This window comes from Tursiops truncatus, chromosome 8, assembly GCF_011762595.2.
Source record: "Tursiops truncatus isolate mTurTru1 chromosome 8, mTurTru1.mat.Y, whole genome shotgun sequence".
Lineage (NCBI taxonomy): Eukaryota > Metazoa > Chordata > Mammalia > Artiodactyla > Delphinidae > Tursiops > Tursiops truncatus.
In genome coordinates, this window is record NC_047041.1 from 72598091 (window position 1) to 72617266 (window position 19176).

Consider the following 19176-nt stretch of genomic DNA (forward strand, 5'->3'; position numbering starts at 1 on the left):
TTTTAGGTGATTATTTGGTTGGTGTTTGTTAATGCAGGGTAACCCAGCTTGTCTTGACAGATACATTATTCTCTATCAATTACGTTTGTTGGCAGTGTGTGGCTTGTCAGTTCATTATTTTTTTGATATGATTTGATGAATAGACATTCTTAATTTTTGTGTATCAAATTTATCAAACTTCTTTATGGTTTGAGTTTTTCATATCTTGTTTAATAAATCTTTCTAGACTTACCATTGTATATTTATTAGACTTCTCCATCTTCCATGCCTCCTCACCTTTTCATATTTTCTAATGTTTTGGCTTTCTGGACTGCATTCTGGATAATTTTTTTCAGTTCAGTCCACCAATTCTTTCTGAAGTTAGTTTTAATCTGTTAAACATATCCATTGTTTTTTACTTTCCTTTTTTTTTTTACTTCTAGGTTTGTTTTTTCAATTGAAGTATAGTTGACTTACAGTATTCTGTTAGTTTCAGGGGTACAGCGTAGTGATTCAGGATTTTTGCAGATTATATTCCGTTACAGGTTATTACAGGGTAATGGGTGTGATTCAGATGCTGTGTAGCATATCCTTGTTGCTTATGTATTTTATATATGGTAGTTTGTATCTGTTAATCCCATACCCCTAATTTTTCCCTTCCCCTTTCCCTCTCCCCTTTGGTAATGTTTCATATATCTGTGAGTCTGTTTCTGTTTTGCATATACATTCATTGTGTTAATTTTTAGATTCCACATATAAATGATATATAGTATTTGGCTTTCTCTGTCTGATTTATTTCACTAAGCATAAAATTCTCTAGGTCCATCCACATTGCTGTAAATGGCAGTATTTCATTACTTTTCGTGGCTGAGTAATATTCCTCTGTGTGTGTGTGTGTGTGTGTGTGTGTGTGTGTGTGTGTGTGTGTATCACATCTTCAGCTAGTCATCTGGTGGGGGGAACTTCAGTTGTTTCCGTGTCTTGACTATTGTCAAGCCACTAGCGCCACCAGAGAAGCCCTCATAAATCTTTAATTAAGCTTTTGGTTTTGAGATAATTGTAGATTATCACATACAATTATAAAAAATTACACAGAGATTCCCTGTACTTTTATACCCAGTTTCTGTCAATGATAACATCTTGAAAAACTATCATGCAATGGCACAACCAGGATACTGATATTGATATCATTGAGATACAGAACAGTTCCATCACTACAAGGAGCCCTCCTATTGTCCTTGTCCAATCCTAGCCTTGACCTGTGGTAAACACTAATCTTTTCTCAGTTTCTTTCATTTTGTCTTTTCAAGAATGCTGTGTAGGAGACTTCCCTGGCGTTCCAGGGGTTAAGCCTTCACCTTCCAGTGCAGGGGCTGGGGGTTGGATCCCTGGTCAGCAGCTAAGATCCCCTATGCCTTGGGCATCCAAAACACCAAAACATAAAACAGAAGCAATATTGTAACAAATTCAATAAAGACTTTTAAAATGGTCCACATCAAAAAAAAAATGCTGTGTAAATGGAATCATACAGTATCTGACCTTTTGGGACTGGCTTTTTTCACTTATCATAATTCACTGAAAATTCATCCAAATTATGACTCGTGTCAATAGTCTGTTCCTTATTTCTGAGTATTATTCTATGGTGTGGATGTACCACAGTTGGTTTAACCATTCGTCTTTTGAAAGACATCCAGTAGTTTGGGGCTGTTACAAATAAAGCTTTATGAACATTTGTGTATAGATTTTTGTGTGAACATAAGTTTTCGTTTCTTTCAGAGAAGTGCCCAAGAGTATAATTGCTAGTCATATAGTAATTGTATGTTTCGTTCTATAAGAAACTGTCAAATTATTTTCCAGAGGGGCTGTACTATTTTCTGTTCCTACTAGCAACATATAAGTGATCCAGTGTCGCCACATCCTTGCCAACATTTCCTATTGTCACTATTTTTTTCATTTAAGCCACTGATGTGTAGTTATATCTCACTGTGCTTTTAATTTGCATTTCTCTAATGGCTTATGATGTGAAACATCTATTCATATATTTATTTGCTGTCTGTATCTCCTCTTCAGTGAATTGTGTGTTTCTGTCTTTTGTTCATTTTCTAATTGGACATTTTTTCAGTGTTGAGTTTGATAGTTCTTTTTACCAGTTCTTTTATCGGATATGTAGTTTACAAATATTTTCTCCCACTTTGTAACTAGTCCTCTTAACAGAGCCTTTTGCAGAGCAAAAGTTTTTAATATCGATGAGGTACAAATTATGTTTTTATTTTTATGCATCATGCTCTTGGTATCAAAATCTTGGTGTCTAAAATCTCTTAATCTGTAGGTTCACCTTCCTCTTTTTTTTTTATCATGCAATTCTTTGAAGAAACTGGGCCATTTTTCCTGTAGAATTTTCCACGGTCTGGATTTTGATGATTACATCCTCATGGTGTCATTTAATATGTTTTTCTATCCCTTGTATTTCTTGTAAACTTGAAATACAAGGTCAAGAAATAGAGGATTAACAAATTCAAGGGGTTTTTCCCCCCAGAACACCTCATGTGTGATGGTGGTGATTGGTTTCTATTGTATTGAGTCAAGGGACTCTTAGTGTTTGGCTGTCTCTGTTACATTGAGATTGATAATTGCTTTTGGAGTTGTCAGCCTAATCTACTTCTTATAAAGTTCCCTATCAGCCTTTGACTTAAAGATTTTAGAATTCATTGAAAATGATTTCTTAGATTCATTATTTCATTAGAAGTTATAAAATTGTGATATTCTAATTATATCATTTATTCTTTGTTAGGTGAAGTTATTCTGTAAGTACTCTCATCAAACATTTGGTTATAAACTATAGTTTATATAGGAAAAAGGGGATAAATGCCGTATATTTTCTACTTAACATTTTCAGAATAATGAACTGTTTCCCTAGCATTTTCTAAAGGGATTTTTTTGGTTTGTTTTTAGTGTCATTATGAACTCATGGACTTTTAACATATTTGATGTATTTTGAACCATTGTAATTACTATTTTTGGTGTTCACACTGGCCTATTTTTAGCTAATGACAGACACTTGAACTTGCCTCTTATATCCCTTTAACAATTCCTAGTTGTCTTCAATATAATAATGAAAAACAGAAAATATAAGTATGTTTATGTTTCAGATTATACTTTCTGGTCCTATAAGATATTTTACAGTCATTTTATACTGCCTAAACATGGAATCAAAGAATCCTGGTTCTTTCATTGGAAAACGGTATATATAGAGATCACAGTCTGGGTTCTAGGAGTGCTCGTTGCTACTGTACTGCCATTGGTTGTATGTTGTTCTTAGTGGACAGGTATAGCTATTTTTTTTAATATTAAAAAAACCATGAGTTTACACTGATATTTCCAATTTAAGATTATGGAATTTTTACTTAGAGTCTTTAATTTTGTACTGTATCTCTTTTTCTTCTATGTAGAAAATATTAATTCTTAAAATAATAATTGTTTACTTTATCATATAATAGATTACCTATAATAGTTTTAAATTTTTTATATCAATTTTACTACTAACAATAAGATTTCTAATGCAATTTATGATCCCTCTATATTTTCTTTTGTCCTAGAGTATATCTCATGGGAATACACAGTCTAAATACTGTGTTTCAAAGTTACTTGAATTAATTATTTTCCTCTGGTTATGTAACGAACTTGACATACAATCACATTTATTTGTTTACTTTTTCTTCAATCTGGGGGAATTGCTTCTTTTTCCTTTTTTAGTTTAATTTTGTTTTAATTACAAAAACATTTATGTGGTTCCATTCCTTTTGTCCCTTAGTGAATAGATAACCTTAAAAAAATTTTTTTTTAGCTTTTGGTTTATTAAAAAGATATTAGATATGTATATATTTATATTTTCACCCTATGTTACGCAGAGTTAACATACTCTATGCATTGTTCTATGCTTTGCTTTTTAAATTTAAAATTATATCTTGGCCATCACTCTGTATCATTATAGAAAGATACACCTCATTCCTTTCTATGGCTATATAATACTCCATTGTACAGATAAATATAATGTATATAACTAACACTCATTTAAATTTCTATCATTCTTTTGCTGTTACAGCTAATGTTGAACATTCTTGTACATATTTCATTTCATCTTCCTGGAAGTGGGATTGATGGGTCAAAGGGTTAATGCATATGCATATGCAATCTTAACAGTTTTTGCCAAATTCTCCTCAGCACTTACCTTATTACCATTCTGCTTTCTTACCAACAGTAATGAGAATACCTGTTTTTTCACAGTCTTGACAACAGAGTATGTTGCAGAATCACTTTTAAATTGCTGAGGTTTTTCCTGCCACCTAGACATTGTAAATTAAGATTGTATATTTGCATGAGGACTGGCTTATGTTAAGAATTATTGGAGGCGGGGTTGGGGTGGAGGGGAGTATGTGTTTGGCCACCCAATGCCAAGGTTCTAAACTGGGTTGTCGGGGAGGGAGCAGGGTGGCAGCAGGTGAGATTTTAAATTTACATTTACTCTGTAGATATATTTGGTTGTCTCTGTTTTGTTATTTGGGTCTTATATTCCTCACTTTGGCTGGACCATGGGTTTTATCTCCCGTTTTTCCATGTTTATTTACTAGCTTTAGCAAATGGTTCTCAAGGTGAAAGCCAGCTTACTGATGCATCTAACTAGATGTTCTTTTTTTTCTTCTGGCCTATATGTTGTACGTAGAGGATCAGGAGCTCCTAAAATGCATTGGTGCAGGAAACAGAATGAGATCTTGTTCTTTAAGCCCTGAATCATACTGTTAATAGAGTTCATCTTTCCTGTAGTCTCAAACATCTATAATTTACGAGTTTTGTAGGACCACCATGTTACATATAAGTATAACTTAATTAATTCTCATCAGTAAAAGTGCTAGCAAGTAATTTAGTTGTATTTTTAAGAGTAGAATTTCCAGTTATAATTAATGATTTTTTTCAATCACCGTGCAGGATTGGAATATTGTTTTAGAAATACAAATGTATCTTTCTCCAAAGAAGAAATGCAGATGGCCTACAGGCACATGAAAAAGTACTAATTATTTGAGAAATGCAAATCAAAACTACAATGAGGTATTACCTCACACCGAGCAGAATGGCCATCATCAAAAAGTCTACAAATAATAAATGCTGGAGAGGGTGTGGGGAAAAAAGGAATCCTTCTACACTGTTGGTGAGGATGTAAATTGGTACAGCCACTGTGGAGAACAGAATGAAGGTTCCTTAGAAAACTAAAAATAGAGTTGCCATATGGTCTAGCAATTCCACTCCTGGGTGTATATCTGGAGAAAATTAATTCAGAAAGGTACGTGTACCAAAGGGTTCATAGCATCACTATTTATAATAGCCAAGACATGGAAGCAACCTAAAAGTTCATCGATAGGTGAGTGGATAAAGAAGATGTAGCATATATATACAGTGGAATATTAGTCATACAGAAGAATGAAATAATGCCATTTGCAGCAACATAGATGGACCTAGAGATTATATTAACTCACGTAAGAGAAAGACAAATATGATATCACTTTTATGTGGAATCTAAAAAAAAAAAGATACAAATGAACTTATTTACAAAATTGAAACAGACTCACAGCCATAGAAAACAAATTTATGGTTACCAAAGGGGAAGGAGGGGTGATAAATTGGGAGTTTGGGATTAACATATACACACTACTATATATAATATAAATATATATATAACAGGGACCTACTGTTTACACAGGGAACTGTATTCAATATCTTCTAATAACCTATGGAAAAGAATCTGAAAAAAAAATACATGTATGTATGTATAACTGAATCACTTTGCTGTGCACCTGTAACTAACACCACTTTGTATAAACCAACTATACTTCAAAAAATAAAAAGAATAGGAAGGGAAGGAGCGATGGATCGAAGTATTTTTACCTCATTGCCCCATAGGTTTGCCACACTGGATATTGCATAACTTTGTAATTATTGCCAATCTGGTAATCATTTGGTAGTCTCATTGTGTTTGAATTACTAATGAAGTTCAGCATGTCTGCATATGGTTATTGGTGATTTCCTGGCTCGTAACTGTATATAATTTTTTTAACCCATTTTTCTTTTGGGTTGCCCGCATTTTTCTTGTTGATTACTGTTCCTTGTTGGAGATGGAAATGTGTGTGTTATCTTTCCAAACTCTGTGACTTATTTTTTATTCTTCTGATGTCTTTTGATGAACAGAGGTTCTAAATTTTAATGTCAAATTTATTAGTCTTTTTCTTTATGGTTAGTGCTTTCCCCCGCCCAGAACATGGAGATATATATGTGTGTGTGTATAAAACTTCATACCTTCCCCATTTACATTTAAGTTTTTAGTACACTCATGTAGTTCTGGTAGTAAAAATTGTCACAGTCTTTCTATGGGGCAGTTTTATGACACAGGTCAAAATTTTAAATGTGCATATCCTTTAATGCAGAAATTCTGCTTTAAGAAATTTATCTTAACCAAATACATAAAACATTGAACAAAGATGTCTGTGTGTTCATGTTTAAAGCATTATTTTTTTACCCATTTTATGGCAAATGAGTGCAAAGGATACAGATATTCTTGTTGCTTGATATCATCGGACACCTTGCATTTTTCCAGGTGTGTGAAAGTGTAATATAATCTGTCTCGGTTACCGTAGAGCTATCAGTAAGGAAAGTATCTTACCCAAAAGTATTTTACATAATTACTTTAAAATTCTCATGTAACGTCCTTATCATATTTGTGATAAATAAAATGGTTAGTATTAGCACATTTTAAGGTGAAAGAGTCAAATCACAGGCTTGGGAATCACTGAAAAAACTTTGCAGTTTAGATGTTCAATGTCTAAGGCTATTATAAATATAACAATGAAGTAAATAGAGGTTCTTTTACATCCTTTAAATCTTCTAAGATCAGACAAGATCGGGTACATCCTGTAAAATCTTAAGTTTGGTACATTTCTAGCAGAGAGCACTGTAGATGAGGAGAAAATGCTTATCTAATTATTTTTGTTATATCTCTAGAGCAGTGATTCTCAGCAGTGGAGGGAGCATGTCTAATTTTGCCCCCCTGGGATATATGGGTAATGGGAAATGTCTTGGAAACATTTTAGGTTACAGCAGTTCAGGAGAGATGGGGACTGGAGGAGAGTGCTGCTTAAATACCCTACAGTGGACAGAACAGCCCCTACAAGGAAGTATTATCTGGCCCAAAATGTTGGTAGTGCCAAGGTTAAGAAACCCTGTTTTAGAGTTCTCATTTCTATGCATTGATAATAGCTCATACCTCAACTTAGATGATATTATACAGGCCACCTGACCTAGTCTGAGACATCAAGGAAGTTTTTCCTTAAAAGGTGACATCATGACAGTATACTTTGTCACATGCATGTACAGTTGAAGCTTCCTAACCAACCTGCGTTTAATTCACCAGATTAATGATGCTTTGCATTCTTTTTGTATAACATCTGCTAGATTCCTATGGCTACCTGAACACCTAGGCTAATGAGGTACCTTTAGTGTGCTGCTCCTCTTCTGCTCCTATCAGTTGGATTGTATTGTTTACCAAGAGCTTACTGTATTTGTTTGCCTACTTATTTATGAAAAATCAGTTAATATTAACATAAACTATTGAACAATATTGTAAGAAAAAAATTGTTGTAAAATAAAGCACTAAAACAATCGTGAAGGACTTAGGAGCGAGGGTGGAAATTATAGGATTGAAGGATTCTCCACTTGGCAAGTGGATATTGGTAATATTGGTAAACAAATCTACATTTGTATGTTTTTACTTAAAACATGTTGTTTTCAGTTAACTGACTACTAGTCCCAGTCACATTGGATAAAATCCTATCTATAGTAAATCTTATAGAATTGAGAGGAGTATTGAAAAAGAAGTCATCAAATATTTATTATGCTTCAGAAATGTACTTAAGAATTTGAGATTAGATTTCGTAGGTTTATTTATTTGTTGGAAGTAATCTTTAAATATTTTTAAATAAATCTTTGTTTTTTATCTTTAAATAAATCCAGATTGTTGACTGTTTGTCACTAGACTTTCTACACATAAACTCGTCATTTTATTGTTGCCTTCCCCTTGCCTCACTTTTTTAAACAGTTAATTCTACCTAAGCGTGTGTCAGTAATTCAGTTATTTGAACTGAAAAAAAAATTAGTCAAGAGAAGCACCTTATTCTGAAGGTATCACAGGTTTCTTTTGTCATTAATTTATCTATTCCAAGAAGATACCATGAGCAGACATTTTAAAATAATAATAGGCATTATTTCTATTTCAGTGAATAATGTTAATGGTTCTTCTAGTTCCAGATTTGATCCAGTGTGTTACTTTTGTAGTTATTAATTTTTGAAGTGTAAATGCAAATTTTAATTTTAAAAAGTGAATGTCAGTTTGGGAAGAAAAGTGCCCCATGAGCATCATGGGAGAAGTATTGGGTATAATTCTCTTCCAGATGGCACCCCTACAGGTGAGGCAGCAGCCTGTGAAATTACAGTCTGAATTACACTGCAGATGAGCAGGGCATTTGGAGCAAAGCCTTCTGATATCAGTAATAAATGACTTGGTTCAGAACCAAGGACAATTCCCAGGAAATTAAAGCCTATTCTGTCACGTAGGGAGCCTATAGTAAAATGAAGTTTAGCAAAGTGGAAAGTTGAGAGAAAGGACAATAACCGCAAGCAATCCATATATGAAACTTTTCATCTGCTAATATTTTTAACTAGACATTTTCATTTATCTCACAAATGTTAAGTTTTGTTTCTACATATATTCTAGTATATTCATTGATTTTCTAAAGTCATATTTTTCACAGTGAATGGTGGCTAACAGCCACTTGCCAAATAAGCTTTCACTCTGAAATATTAATCAGATACCTATTGTAAATTCTAATCTTGTTTAATATGCTCTATGGGAATTTTCTTATTTCAGAACACTTGAGTCCTTAATTACAAATGTAGTATAATATAATACAAATACCAAGTCTTATTTTCAATCAGGTAAATCAATTTAAGAAGCAACATAGAATAGTTATTCAGAACTTGACCTCTGTAGTCAGGCAGACCAAGGTTCCAAATTCTGACTTGTTCAACTGTTTCTGTGACTGTGTGCTGTTTTTTTTTTAAGTCTTATTTAACGTTTCTAAGCCTTAATTTCCTCATTAGTTAAATGGAAATAATAACATGTGCTTTAGGGAAGAATTAAATAAGATATTCCATAAAAGAACACTTAATACTATGAACTTTGACAGTTTTCACCACTATTATTATTTGAGAATTTTAATTTTAGAAAGCAAAACAGCATTTTAAAATAACCAATTTTAAGTGCTATGATAGAGTACAAAGCAGGGTAAAGAGAGAGAGTTCGGTGGGGGAAAAAGAAGATATTTTATGTGGAGACATTAAGAAAATCCCTTTTGAGGAGGTAATAGTTGAGCAGATATCTGGATACTAAGTGAAATAAATGACCAGTAAAATTGTCAGTCTTCATTGAGTAATAAATAATGTGGCTTGGGAATTCCCGGGGTCCAGTGGTTAGGACTTGGCGCTTTCACTGCCAGGGCCCAGGTTCGATCCCTGGTAGGGGAACTAAGATCCCACAAGCCCCGTGGCGTGGCCAAAATCATAATCATAGTCATAATGTGGCATATTTAGTAGATGGACTAAATATGAATATGTATAATCTATTCTTGTTTTGAAGGAATGCTTTTCTACTGATTTGCTAGTTTAGTTATTCTTTAACATAAAGTTTAGAAACTGCTTTGACAGAACAGAAGCCTTGTCATATACAAGAAATATCTTGCTACAGAAATAAAAAAGGTATTATCAGAAATAAAGTATTGTTTTTAATTATACACCAATGAAGAGAGAAAAAGGAGAAAAAAATGGAATGGGAAAAGACGAAAAAAGAAAGACGTGCTTTAGCCTTCTGCTTCAATCCATTTTAGCCCAATTCTGCCTCATAGTAGCTGACCCCATATGATGACTTCTGCCAAATTAGAGTTATAAAAAATGGTCCTTTGTAGGTTTTATGTGTTAACTCTGTGCCAGGCACTCTGCTAAATCCTTTACATGTATCAACAAAAACATTTGATTATTTGCTTTCAGAAACTCTCTGACTTCATAATGTTGGCTGACTCTAAAAAATGGGAAGTAAAGACATGGCATTTATGAAAGGATGTTTTTGCTGCCGGGGATGATTATCTTTGTTTTGTTTATTTGCACTCTTATCTCTTGTTGAGTTTAGTTAGCAGCATTGGGAATTGAATCTTAAGACCAGTGTTTATGAGGGGATCTGAAAATTGTCCAGTATTATTTTTCCAGCTACGTGACCTAAAATACCTCACTTAACCTTGCTAGTACTGATTTCTCTAATGTGAAAATTACATTGTTTAAATAGTTAGAACCTTAGAAACTCTCTAATATTGTTTGATCAGGATTCTGATCTTAGCTAAGGTGATCATTATGGGGTATGTGGAAAAGTGCTTATTGGTGTTTATTATTTTAAATGGAAGCAGACATATAGGAAAGTCTTAAGTATAAATACTAAAGTTCAGAAGATTAAGTAAAATTAACTTTTTTAGCCCAGCGAAACAAATCTCTCTATCTTCACAAGAAGAATCTTGAAGCTGGAATTGGCACTAATTTGGCCAACCTGATCAAATTATTTCAATTGGGTTTAAAATTTTGTTTCTTAATTTTAAAGAAAGTTTTCTCATTTTTATCTTTTTTTTTTTGTATGCACACAATGCGTATAGTTTTGGCTGGTCTGAAAAAAAAAGTGACTCCTGGGGCGGGGGGAAAAAGAATTTTAGTTCTGACTGGATTTTAATATAGGACCATTCACTAAATATTATATAATTCTGGACAATCTGGTAAGCCTTCATTCTCTATTAAATGTAATTTAAAAATTCTCACTAGCCTTTACAAATATATTTTTTAAGTAGCTCTTAATTTTTTTTAGTTAAACTAATTAGATTTACTGTTCCAAACCTTTTTACATGTATTAACATACTTAGTTCTCATAACAGCTCTATGGTGTAGAATACCATTGTTATTGTCACTTAACGTCACTGAGTCTCGGTTTCTTCATTTGTAAACTTGCCCAACGTTACATAGAGAAAGAAGCTCCTCTAGGATATAAATCTAAGAGTCCACCCTCTAAATTGGTTCTATTGGTATTGACCATAGTACCGATTTAAAATACGGTTATTTAATCTCAGATGAATGGCTAATTATAACTTTATCTTAAATGCAATAAATGAGCATGTTGCTAGAAGGAGCTACTTTCAGTTACGGATTGAAAAAACTTTTTTGGTTTGATTGTAGTATGTGGAAGTAAGATGGAGTTTGAACTTACAGAGGGAAAATACTTAGATTTAACTAACTACTTTGAAAGAATAATACTAGAAACAGTTTGACATGGTGCCAGATCAGTAACACACTATACTTTTTGCCCCCTTCCAAAAAAGATTGGACTATAATGAATACTCAATTTATATGAAAATGTGATTTTATTTTATTTTAATGTTTTAACATGCAACAAACTTGCAAATAAGGACCGTTTTTTCCCAACCTACTAATATGTTTTACCAACTGATCTTTTCCTCTTAGGTAAATAGATGCCTCCTCTTCAAATAATTTTTTTGGCAAAAATTATAATTCACTTTAATCAACTGATAAATGCTTATTTATAAGCATCTGTGTGCATAGATCTGCATGAATTATGTCAGATTGATAAAGATATCTTAGTTGAATTCCAGAAGGCTCTTGTGCTTTGAATACACAGATGATATTAATGAGGAACTAACTTATAAGAGTTAGACATTTTACTGAAGTGCTCTATCAAGGAAAGCAGTTTCCACCAAATCCTTAATTATCCGAATGTAAACACAGTAATAAAAGAGTTTTGTTGCTAAGTCTGTCTTTTGTAGGCAATTATTTTCTTATCAGTGGATTAGTGTGTTGTGGGGAGAAGCTAAATGCCAATATAGAGTTGCTAGCAGTAGTTTAATTAGGTTCCTTTATAAGTGATTCAAGCACTAGAGCTGTATTTTCTGTAAATTTAAATTTGCTATTAATCTCTTGGGAAGATTATCCATTCTGGGTTTGAAGGTTTTTCCTGTGCTAGAGAAACATTTAAAACAGTTTTGTTCATTGTGTTGTGTATTGATCCTCTTAGTTATTTGTGCACAGAACAAATGAGTGAGAACAGTTTTGATTTAGAATGCTGACATGAGGGTAACATTCATATTGGTTAACGCTTAGCCATAATAGGGTGTATTATGTGCTAAGCACTGTGCTGAACACTTGACTTTCCCTGCTGCTCAGGGCTATTGGAGGATGGGCCCCAGAAGAAGACTGACAGAAACTGTCTTTGATCTCTCACTCATGATTACTTTATCATTTCTATAATAAAGTGTATAGCATACTATTAGAATGTACTGTGTTTGTGACACCAGTAGTGGCAGATTATCTTTTCATCTGTGCTGTGATTAGCCTTTCTTGGTGGAGGAGTCAAGTGTTCTCCAGAGTCTGGAGCACACTGGGGCTGAGTTTCATGAAATGTATTTCAAACAACATAGTTGTGCAAGGTGTTGATACATGTTAAATAGAAAAAAAGAGATTTCTAGTTAAAAAGTGGGTAATACTTGTTTAGAATTTGTTCAACCATCCTCTTTACCATAACACTTCTCAGAACTGTTAATGTGCTGATGTGCATTATGAATCTCTATATGAGGATGATACAGCATCTGGTCTTTCTCACCTCTCCCCTCCTTTTTTTTTTTTTAAAAAAAAAAACTCTTCAAAGAGAATGTTTTTGGGCAGGAAACATTTTGGGAAAAGGTGTTCCAGACCAGAGTTTCTCAGCCTTAGCTCTGTGGACATTTGGGATCAGACATTTCTTTGTTTGGGGGCCGTCCTGTGTCAGTGAAGGACGTTTATCAGCATTGCCCCCACCCAGCTGTGACAATGAAAAATGTCCCCCAGGGGCAAAATCTAGTTAAGAACTATTGCTCTAGATTAATATTGCAGTATTCCAGGAAATTATAGGATACATTAGCAATTTCTATCTGAAAGTTTCCTTTTAATGTGGAAGAAATAATAGTCTAGAAAGTGGAAGCACAGGTAGAGAAGGTTCAGTATATTCTGCTGTAATAAACGTTCTGGATCCACTTTGTACCCTGGCCTGATTTTCTTTTCTTTTCTTTTCTTTTTTTAACATCTTTATTGGAGTATAATTGCTTTACAATGGTGTGTTAGTTTCTGCTTTATAACAAAATGAATCAGCTATACATATACATATATACCCACATCTCCTCCCCCTTGCATCTCCCTGTCTCCCTCCCACCCTCCCTATCCCACTCCTCTAGGTGGTCACAAAGCACTGAGCTGATTTCCCTGTGCTGTGTGTGGCTGCTTCCCACTAGCTATCTGTTTTACATTTGGTAGTGTATATATGTCCATGCCACTCTCTCACTTTGTCCCAGCTTACCCTTCCCCCTCCCCATGTCCTCAAGTCCATTCCCTGGCCTGATTTTCTAATAATTATTATGTGGAGAATTTACTGCAAAAAATAATTTCAAACTTTGCAGAATATTATATGGTAGAGACTAAAAGTATATTTTCCATTAAAACACTAGCCAGATATTTAAATTGAACTGCATATGATGATACTGCACTTTTCTAAAATCCATTTTTTCTTTTTTTATACAGGGCTATTTTCTTCTTTTTGAGTCCATGTTAGATTCTGTCCTTTATGCAAAGAACAAATACTTGGCAAAAGGAGGATCGGGTGAGTATAAAATTCTAGTTTTAGTAATCTAATTTTAGTCTAGCAGAACCAAATGAACCTTTGGATTTCAAATAAACTATGCATGACTGAGAAAGTTCCCAATAGAGATGAAAGACATTTCCATCAGAGGAAGATTTAAGACATTTGTTTAGTGTACCGTTGATAGTAGAACATTATATAAGATATGCAGAACTCTTAAGTTAATGGTATTCTCATGAACACTTTTAATAAAAATACTAAGGACTAGATTTGGAAGCTTTTTGATACTCAAATAAAAATCTAACAGAGACTCTTTGATTTTTAATCTTTGTGACATTTAGGGTTTTTTTGTTTCTGTTTTTTCCCAAAAGAATGTTTCATACTAGGTTGGAGATCATTCACTTTGGTAGCAAATACTCCATGACTTCACTGAATGTATAAACCTGGCTTCTTTGTAATTTAACAAGAGTATTTAAGTAGTGAGTGGTTTCTACTAAGTTTTTAAACCACAGTATACCCAATCAGTATTTTTCAATAGATCCCAATAAATTTGGAAGGCTTCCTTTTCATGGCCATGGTGAACTTTTAATCATATTAGCTCTGTGTACTCAAAGTGAGATTGTGTTTTGACAGGCTTTCTGCTATGAACAGTTGTATACAAATAAATGTTCTCAGGGATTATGTTTCACTCATCTTTGGCTCTTCACTGAGCTCCACAGCTTCTGGAACATAGATAGAACATCATACATGTTTTTTGCATTGAATCATTAAAACTGAATTGCATAGCATGTCTCCCTTCATTCACCTTTCCCTGTACCTTCCCTTTCTCAAAGCTTCAGAACCAGTAAATCATTTCCATGGTCAGAGTACAGTTGATAAAACTGTTACATAAAAGTGGGTGAAAAGGAGGATACATTTTGAACTGGTGACATAAAGCACTTGGCCATACTTATGCCTCCTGCCCATCCATGTTCTATGAAATTACTTTGGCAGTAAAAATCAGTAAGGCCAAAACATAAAGCATAGAGAAAATTCTCCAGTACAGTTGAGTTCTTTTTATAATATCATTTAAATAGATTGCCTTTGTTTTTCAAAATGCTCTCATTTTATCACTGTATTTCCTGCAACCATTTCAAGATACGCTTCTGATCTCTGACGTGAACGTGGCTAGAATTTTTAGATATATTTTACCCTGCAACAATTGGCTGTATCTCTCACTAATTGCAGTGATTGTTTTTTAAAGACAACTACACTTAATGACTAAAAACTAATATTATCTACCATTTGTTGATTGTGCAATAGTTGCCAAATAATACGCTGTACCTTTATTTATCTTATTACATGTAATCCTCACGTGTTGTAATCCTCACAACAGCCCTGTGAGACTTTAGAAACATAGGTGTCCTGGATGGTACATATTAAGTATCCAAGTCTTGAATTTTTTTTTTTTTTTCTAAACTCAGATCTGCCAGACTCCAGTATTCTTGTTCTTTTCAGTGTCCCTTGTTGTTTCTTTACTAAAGTGCATTTTATTGAATCTAATTCTTGCCTTGAAGTTGTTCTAGGGAAGATTCAGAAAACTGTTTCCATACTTCCCTGAGTGGTGTTCATTGATCTTACTGAAGGACTGACAGCAACTTAATACATTTAAATTGAATTCTTGATGAAATTCATTAAGAACTTACAGCCATGTGAATAATGAGGTTATAGCTGAAACAGTGGCAGAGCTATTTCCCATCATCAAAGGGATAAAGTGGAGGCTTTATTCTAGCTCTTTCCATATTTTTATATAACTGCTGTTAGCACTAAGATAATCTGGAAGTATATTGAAGAGAGGTCAGCATTTAACTTCATAAGCAGTGCTGTTGAATGTTACTTGTTAAAAGAATCAAGAAAAGTAGGAAAAGTCAGAAATGAGTAACATGAAGTGGTTTAGCCTATTTTGTGTATTTGTGTATGCCTTGATGAATAAATATCATCTAGATGCTCATTCTTTTATTGTAAACAAAGTTTTCTTTCATGTTTTTCTGAAGGAAAGATTTATTAAGCAATTAGCAGTGTCAAGGTTTTAGAAAGAATGATTGAATTATGAGAGAGGGAGACTATTGGAGACCATATAAGCATGAAGGGACCACAGTTTATTTTTACATGAATCCAGGTTCAGTTTATGTCTCACTTTATATTTAATGGCATGGAGTAAAGCCTTTATAAAAGACAGTCAGCCAATAACTTGAGTATTCATGCTCCTTATCACCAGGCAGTTCCACAGTACTTTAGAGGTACTCATTTACTACTGTTATCACTAATAAAAATAAAGCTTTGTGGGGATTCCCTGGCAGTCCAGTAGTTAGGACTCTGCGCTTTCACTGCTGTGAGCCCAGGTTTGATCCCTAGTCAGGGAACTAAGATCCCACGAGCCATGCGGTGCGGCCAAATAAAAAAAATTTTTTTAAGTTTTGTAAAGTTAGTGAAAGTGGATTTACTATTTTCTTCTATTATTAGCTAAGACTTACTAATTGTATATCAGAAATTGTTGTGTTTTACATTCAGCCAACCAAGAGATCAGGAGTAAAACCAAGAAAATGTTAGGTTGAGATCAATGCATAATTTTACAAGGAATTAAGATGAAAACCAATGTATATTTTAGGATGACAGCATAGAATGTAAATGCTTTATACCCTAAAAGTGTCACACATCTCACAAAAATTGTAAAGGGAATGCAGGAGGTAGGTGGGAAAGTGTGTATACTTAAATGGATTTATTTTATTTTATTTTTTTTTTTTTGCGGTACGCGGTCCTCTTACCGTTGTGGCCTCTCCCATTGCGGAGCACAGGCTCCAGATGCGCAGGCTCAGCGGCCATGGCTCATAGGCCTAGCCGCTCCGCAGCATGTGGGATCTTCCCGGACCGGGGCATGAACCCGTGTCCCCTGCATTGGCAGGCGGACTCTCAACCACTGTGCCACCAGGGAAGCCCAGATTTATCTTTAATAGGAATTTATGGGATATCATTTAAAGCTGACAACTCAAGTAATAGCATTAGAGCACATTTAGCACTACAGAGGTAATATTAAAATGATACTGTTGATTAAAATTGAATGGTGAGGCTTGTGGTCATTGATCCTGTCTGTATCATGATTGTAGTGGTGATCGTGTAACTCTATGTTATCAAATCACATAGGATTATACATCAAAAAGGACAGAGAGTGAGTTTTACTGCGTGTAAATTTTACCTCAATAGAGATGACTTAAAAAAAAAAAAATGAGGGCTTCCCTGGTGGCGCAGGGGACACGGGTTCAAGCCCTGCTCCAGGAAGATCCCACATGCTGCGGAGCACCTGGGTCTGTGCACAACTACTGAGCCTGAGCTCTAGAACCCGTGAGCCACAACTACTGAGCTCACAAGCCACAACTTCTGAGCTCACGTGCCACAACTGCTGAAGCCCACGCACCTGGAGCCCGTGCTCCACAACAGGAGAGGCCACTGCAATGAGAAGCCCATGCACTGCAACAAAGAATAGCCCCCTCTCGCCACAACTAGAGAAAGCCCACACACAGCAACGAAGACCCAACACAGCCAAAAATAAATTAATTAATTAAAAAAAAATGAAGCAGCATCTTCCACCTCCTTCAGGTCAAATGAATTATTACATAATTTGATTTCTAGCTATTTTGAAAAATATATTAAAACTCTGTACTAACTACCTACTTCTGTAATTGTTGTTAGTATTATCATTACATCTCTTTTTGTAATTAAAAAAATAATTGGGTGATTAAGAAGAGGAAAGGAAAGGGAAAAACAAGGAAATATACTAACTTTATCATTACTCGCAATAGGAGATTAGTAAATAATATTAAAATAGACAACTAAAGATATTCTATAAGGTTGTAATTATAAAGTTAGCTACTAGAACAAAAAGGCAAACTTTGTAAATTAAAGAATTAATACTTAGGAAAAAGCAAAAAGACCATGTAGTTGAACTACTTAAAAAACAAAATAAAAACTACAGATACAGAATAATATAAAATGGTAGAGTTGTGAACAAGAAAAAGTTCTCATATCAGTAATGTAAATGGACTAAATTCATTTATTAAATGAAAAAGAATTTCAGATTGGATCACAAGAGAAAACCCAATTCTGTGCACTATATAGTGACACACCTAAAACAAAATTATATAGAAAAGTTAAACTTGGGTTAAAAAAGATACTCAGGCAAATAGAAAAAAAGTCATGATATTGATACCAAACAAAAGGGAATTGGGGCAAAATATTATATAATTATATGAATAAGGCTTAGCATTAAGGAGCAAAATCATGCCCATCTTCATAGCTACTGAAAAGGTTTTTTGTTTTGTTTTGTGTTTTGTGGTACGCGGGCCTCTCACTGTTGTGGCCTCTCCCGTTGCGGAGCACAGGCTCCAGATGCGCAGGCTCAGCGGCCATGGCTCACGGGCCTAGCCGCTCTGCGGCATGTGGGATCTTCCCGGACCGGGGCACGAACCCGCGTCCCCTGCATCGGCAGGTGGACTCTCAACCACTGCGCCACCATGGAAGCCCTGAAAAGGTTTTTATATATAAAATGAATAATCTGAAAGTTTAAGAATGGAATACTTACCTAGTTAGTTTCCAAGAATCTCCCCACAAAATATCTACTAATTACAAAAGAGAAAAGAGTAAATTTCCATGTAGAAGCCTAGCAGACTCCACTTTAGTCAAGTAATCAGGGTTGACATCGTCCAGAATTGGACCAATTGAAATTGTAGGAGCACAAAGAAATAATTCGTTGCTTTGAAACTTCCTCAGAACTGATAATAGTTTTGTAAAATCATAATTGTTGCATAGAAATGTTAGGTGCCCATTAAAGGAGACATCTTCCATGGTACTGGAAAAGAATGTTGTTTTCATTGCCTTTCATTGCAAGGAAAATGAAAGGTTTCTTCCCCCCTCATATGGTCAGAACAAAACTCAACTTTCTTATGAGGTCCTTCACAGTGTACATCTTCTCTGATTTATAGTTGTCAGGATTATAAAGTTGAGCACTATGTTCAGTACAAAGCAAGTTACTAAGACAGCCGTATCCTAAGTCATTGTTTCCTAATCTTGGCAGACCATCACAGTAACTGGGACCTTTTGTTAAAAATATGGATCTTCAGACTCCACGTCTGATCCTTTTGAACCAAAATCTAGGGGAAGAGTCCTGTCGTAAGAATTTATTTAAGATGTACCCAGCAGTAGGTATTGCTGCCTCTGAAAAGTAGACACAGGTTTAGGTGTATATCATTAGTAGAGCCTAAGTCATGTATTCATGCCTAACTTGCAAGGGAGGGAGGGAAAGCAAGTTTTTGTCATTTTCAGCTTTCATAGAGGGAAGTAGGCCCTGCCTCAAC

The 19176-nt window shown here is 34.5% G+C and overlaps 1 protein-coding gene across 8 annotated transcripts in view; it reads left to right on the forward strand.

Moving 5' to 3' along the window:
* PRMT3 (protein arginine methyltransferase 3) overlaps window positions 1–19176 on the forward strand; it is a 135402-nt gene that overhangs the window by 60687 nt on the left and 55539 nt on the right. For all 8 annotated transcript variants that reach the window (XM_019948377.3, XM_033862634.2, XM_019948375.3 and 5 more), the window contains one exon: window positions 13732–13810. In XM_019948377.3, the coding sequence (XP_019803936.1) occupies window positions 13732–13810 (79 nt within the window). The remainder of the gene's footprint in view (window positions 1–13731; window positions 13811–19176) is intronic.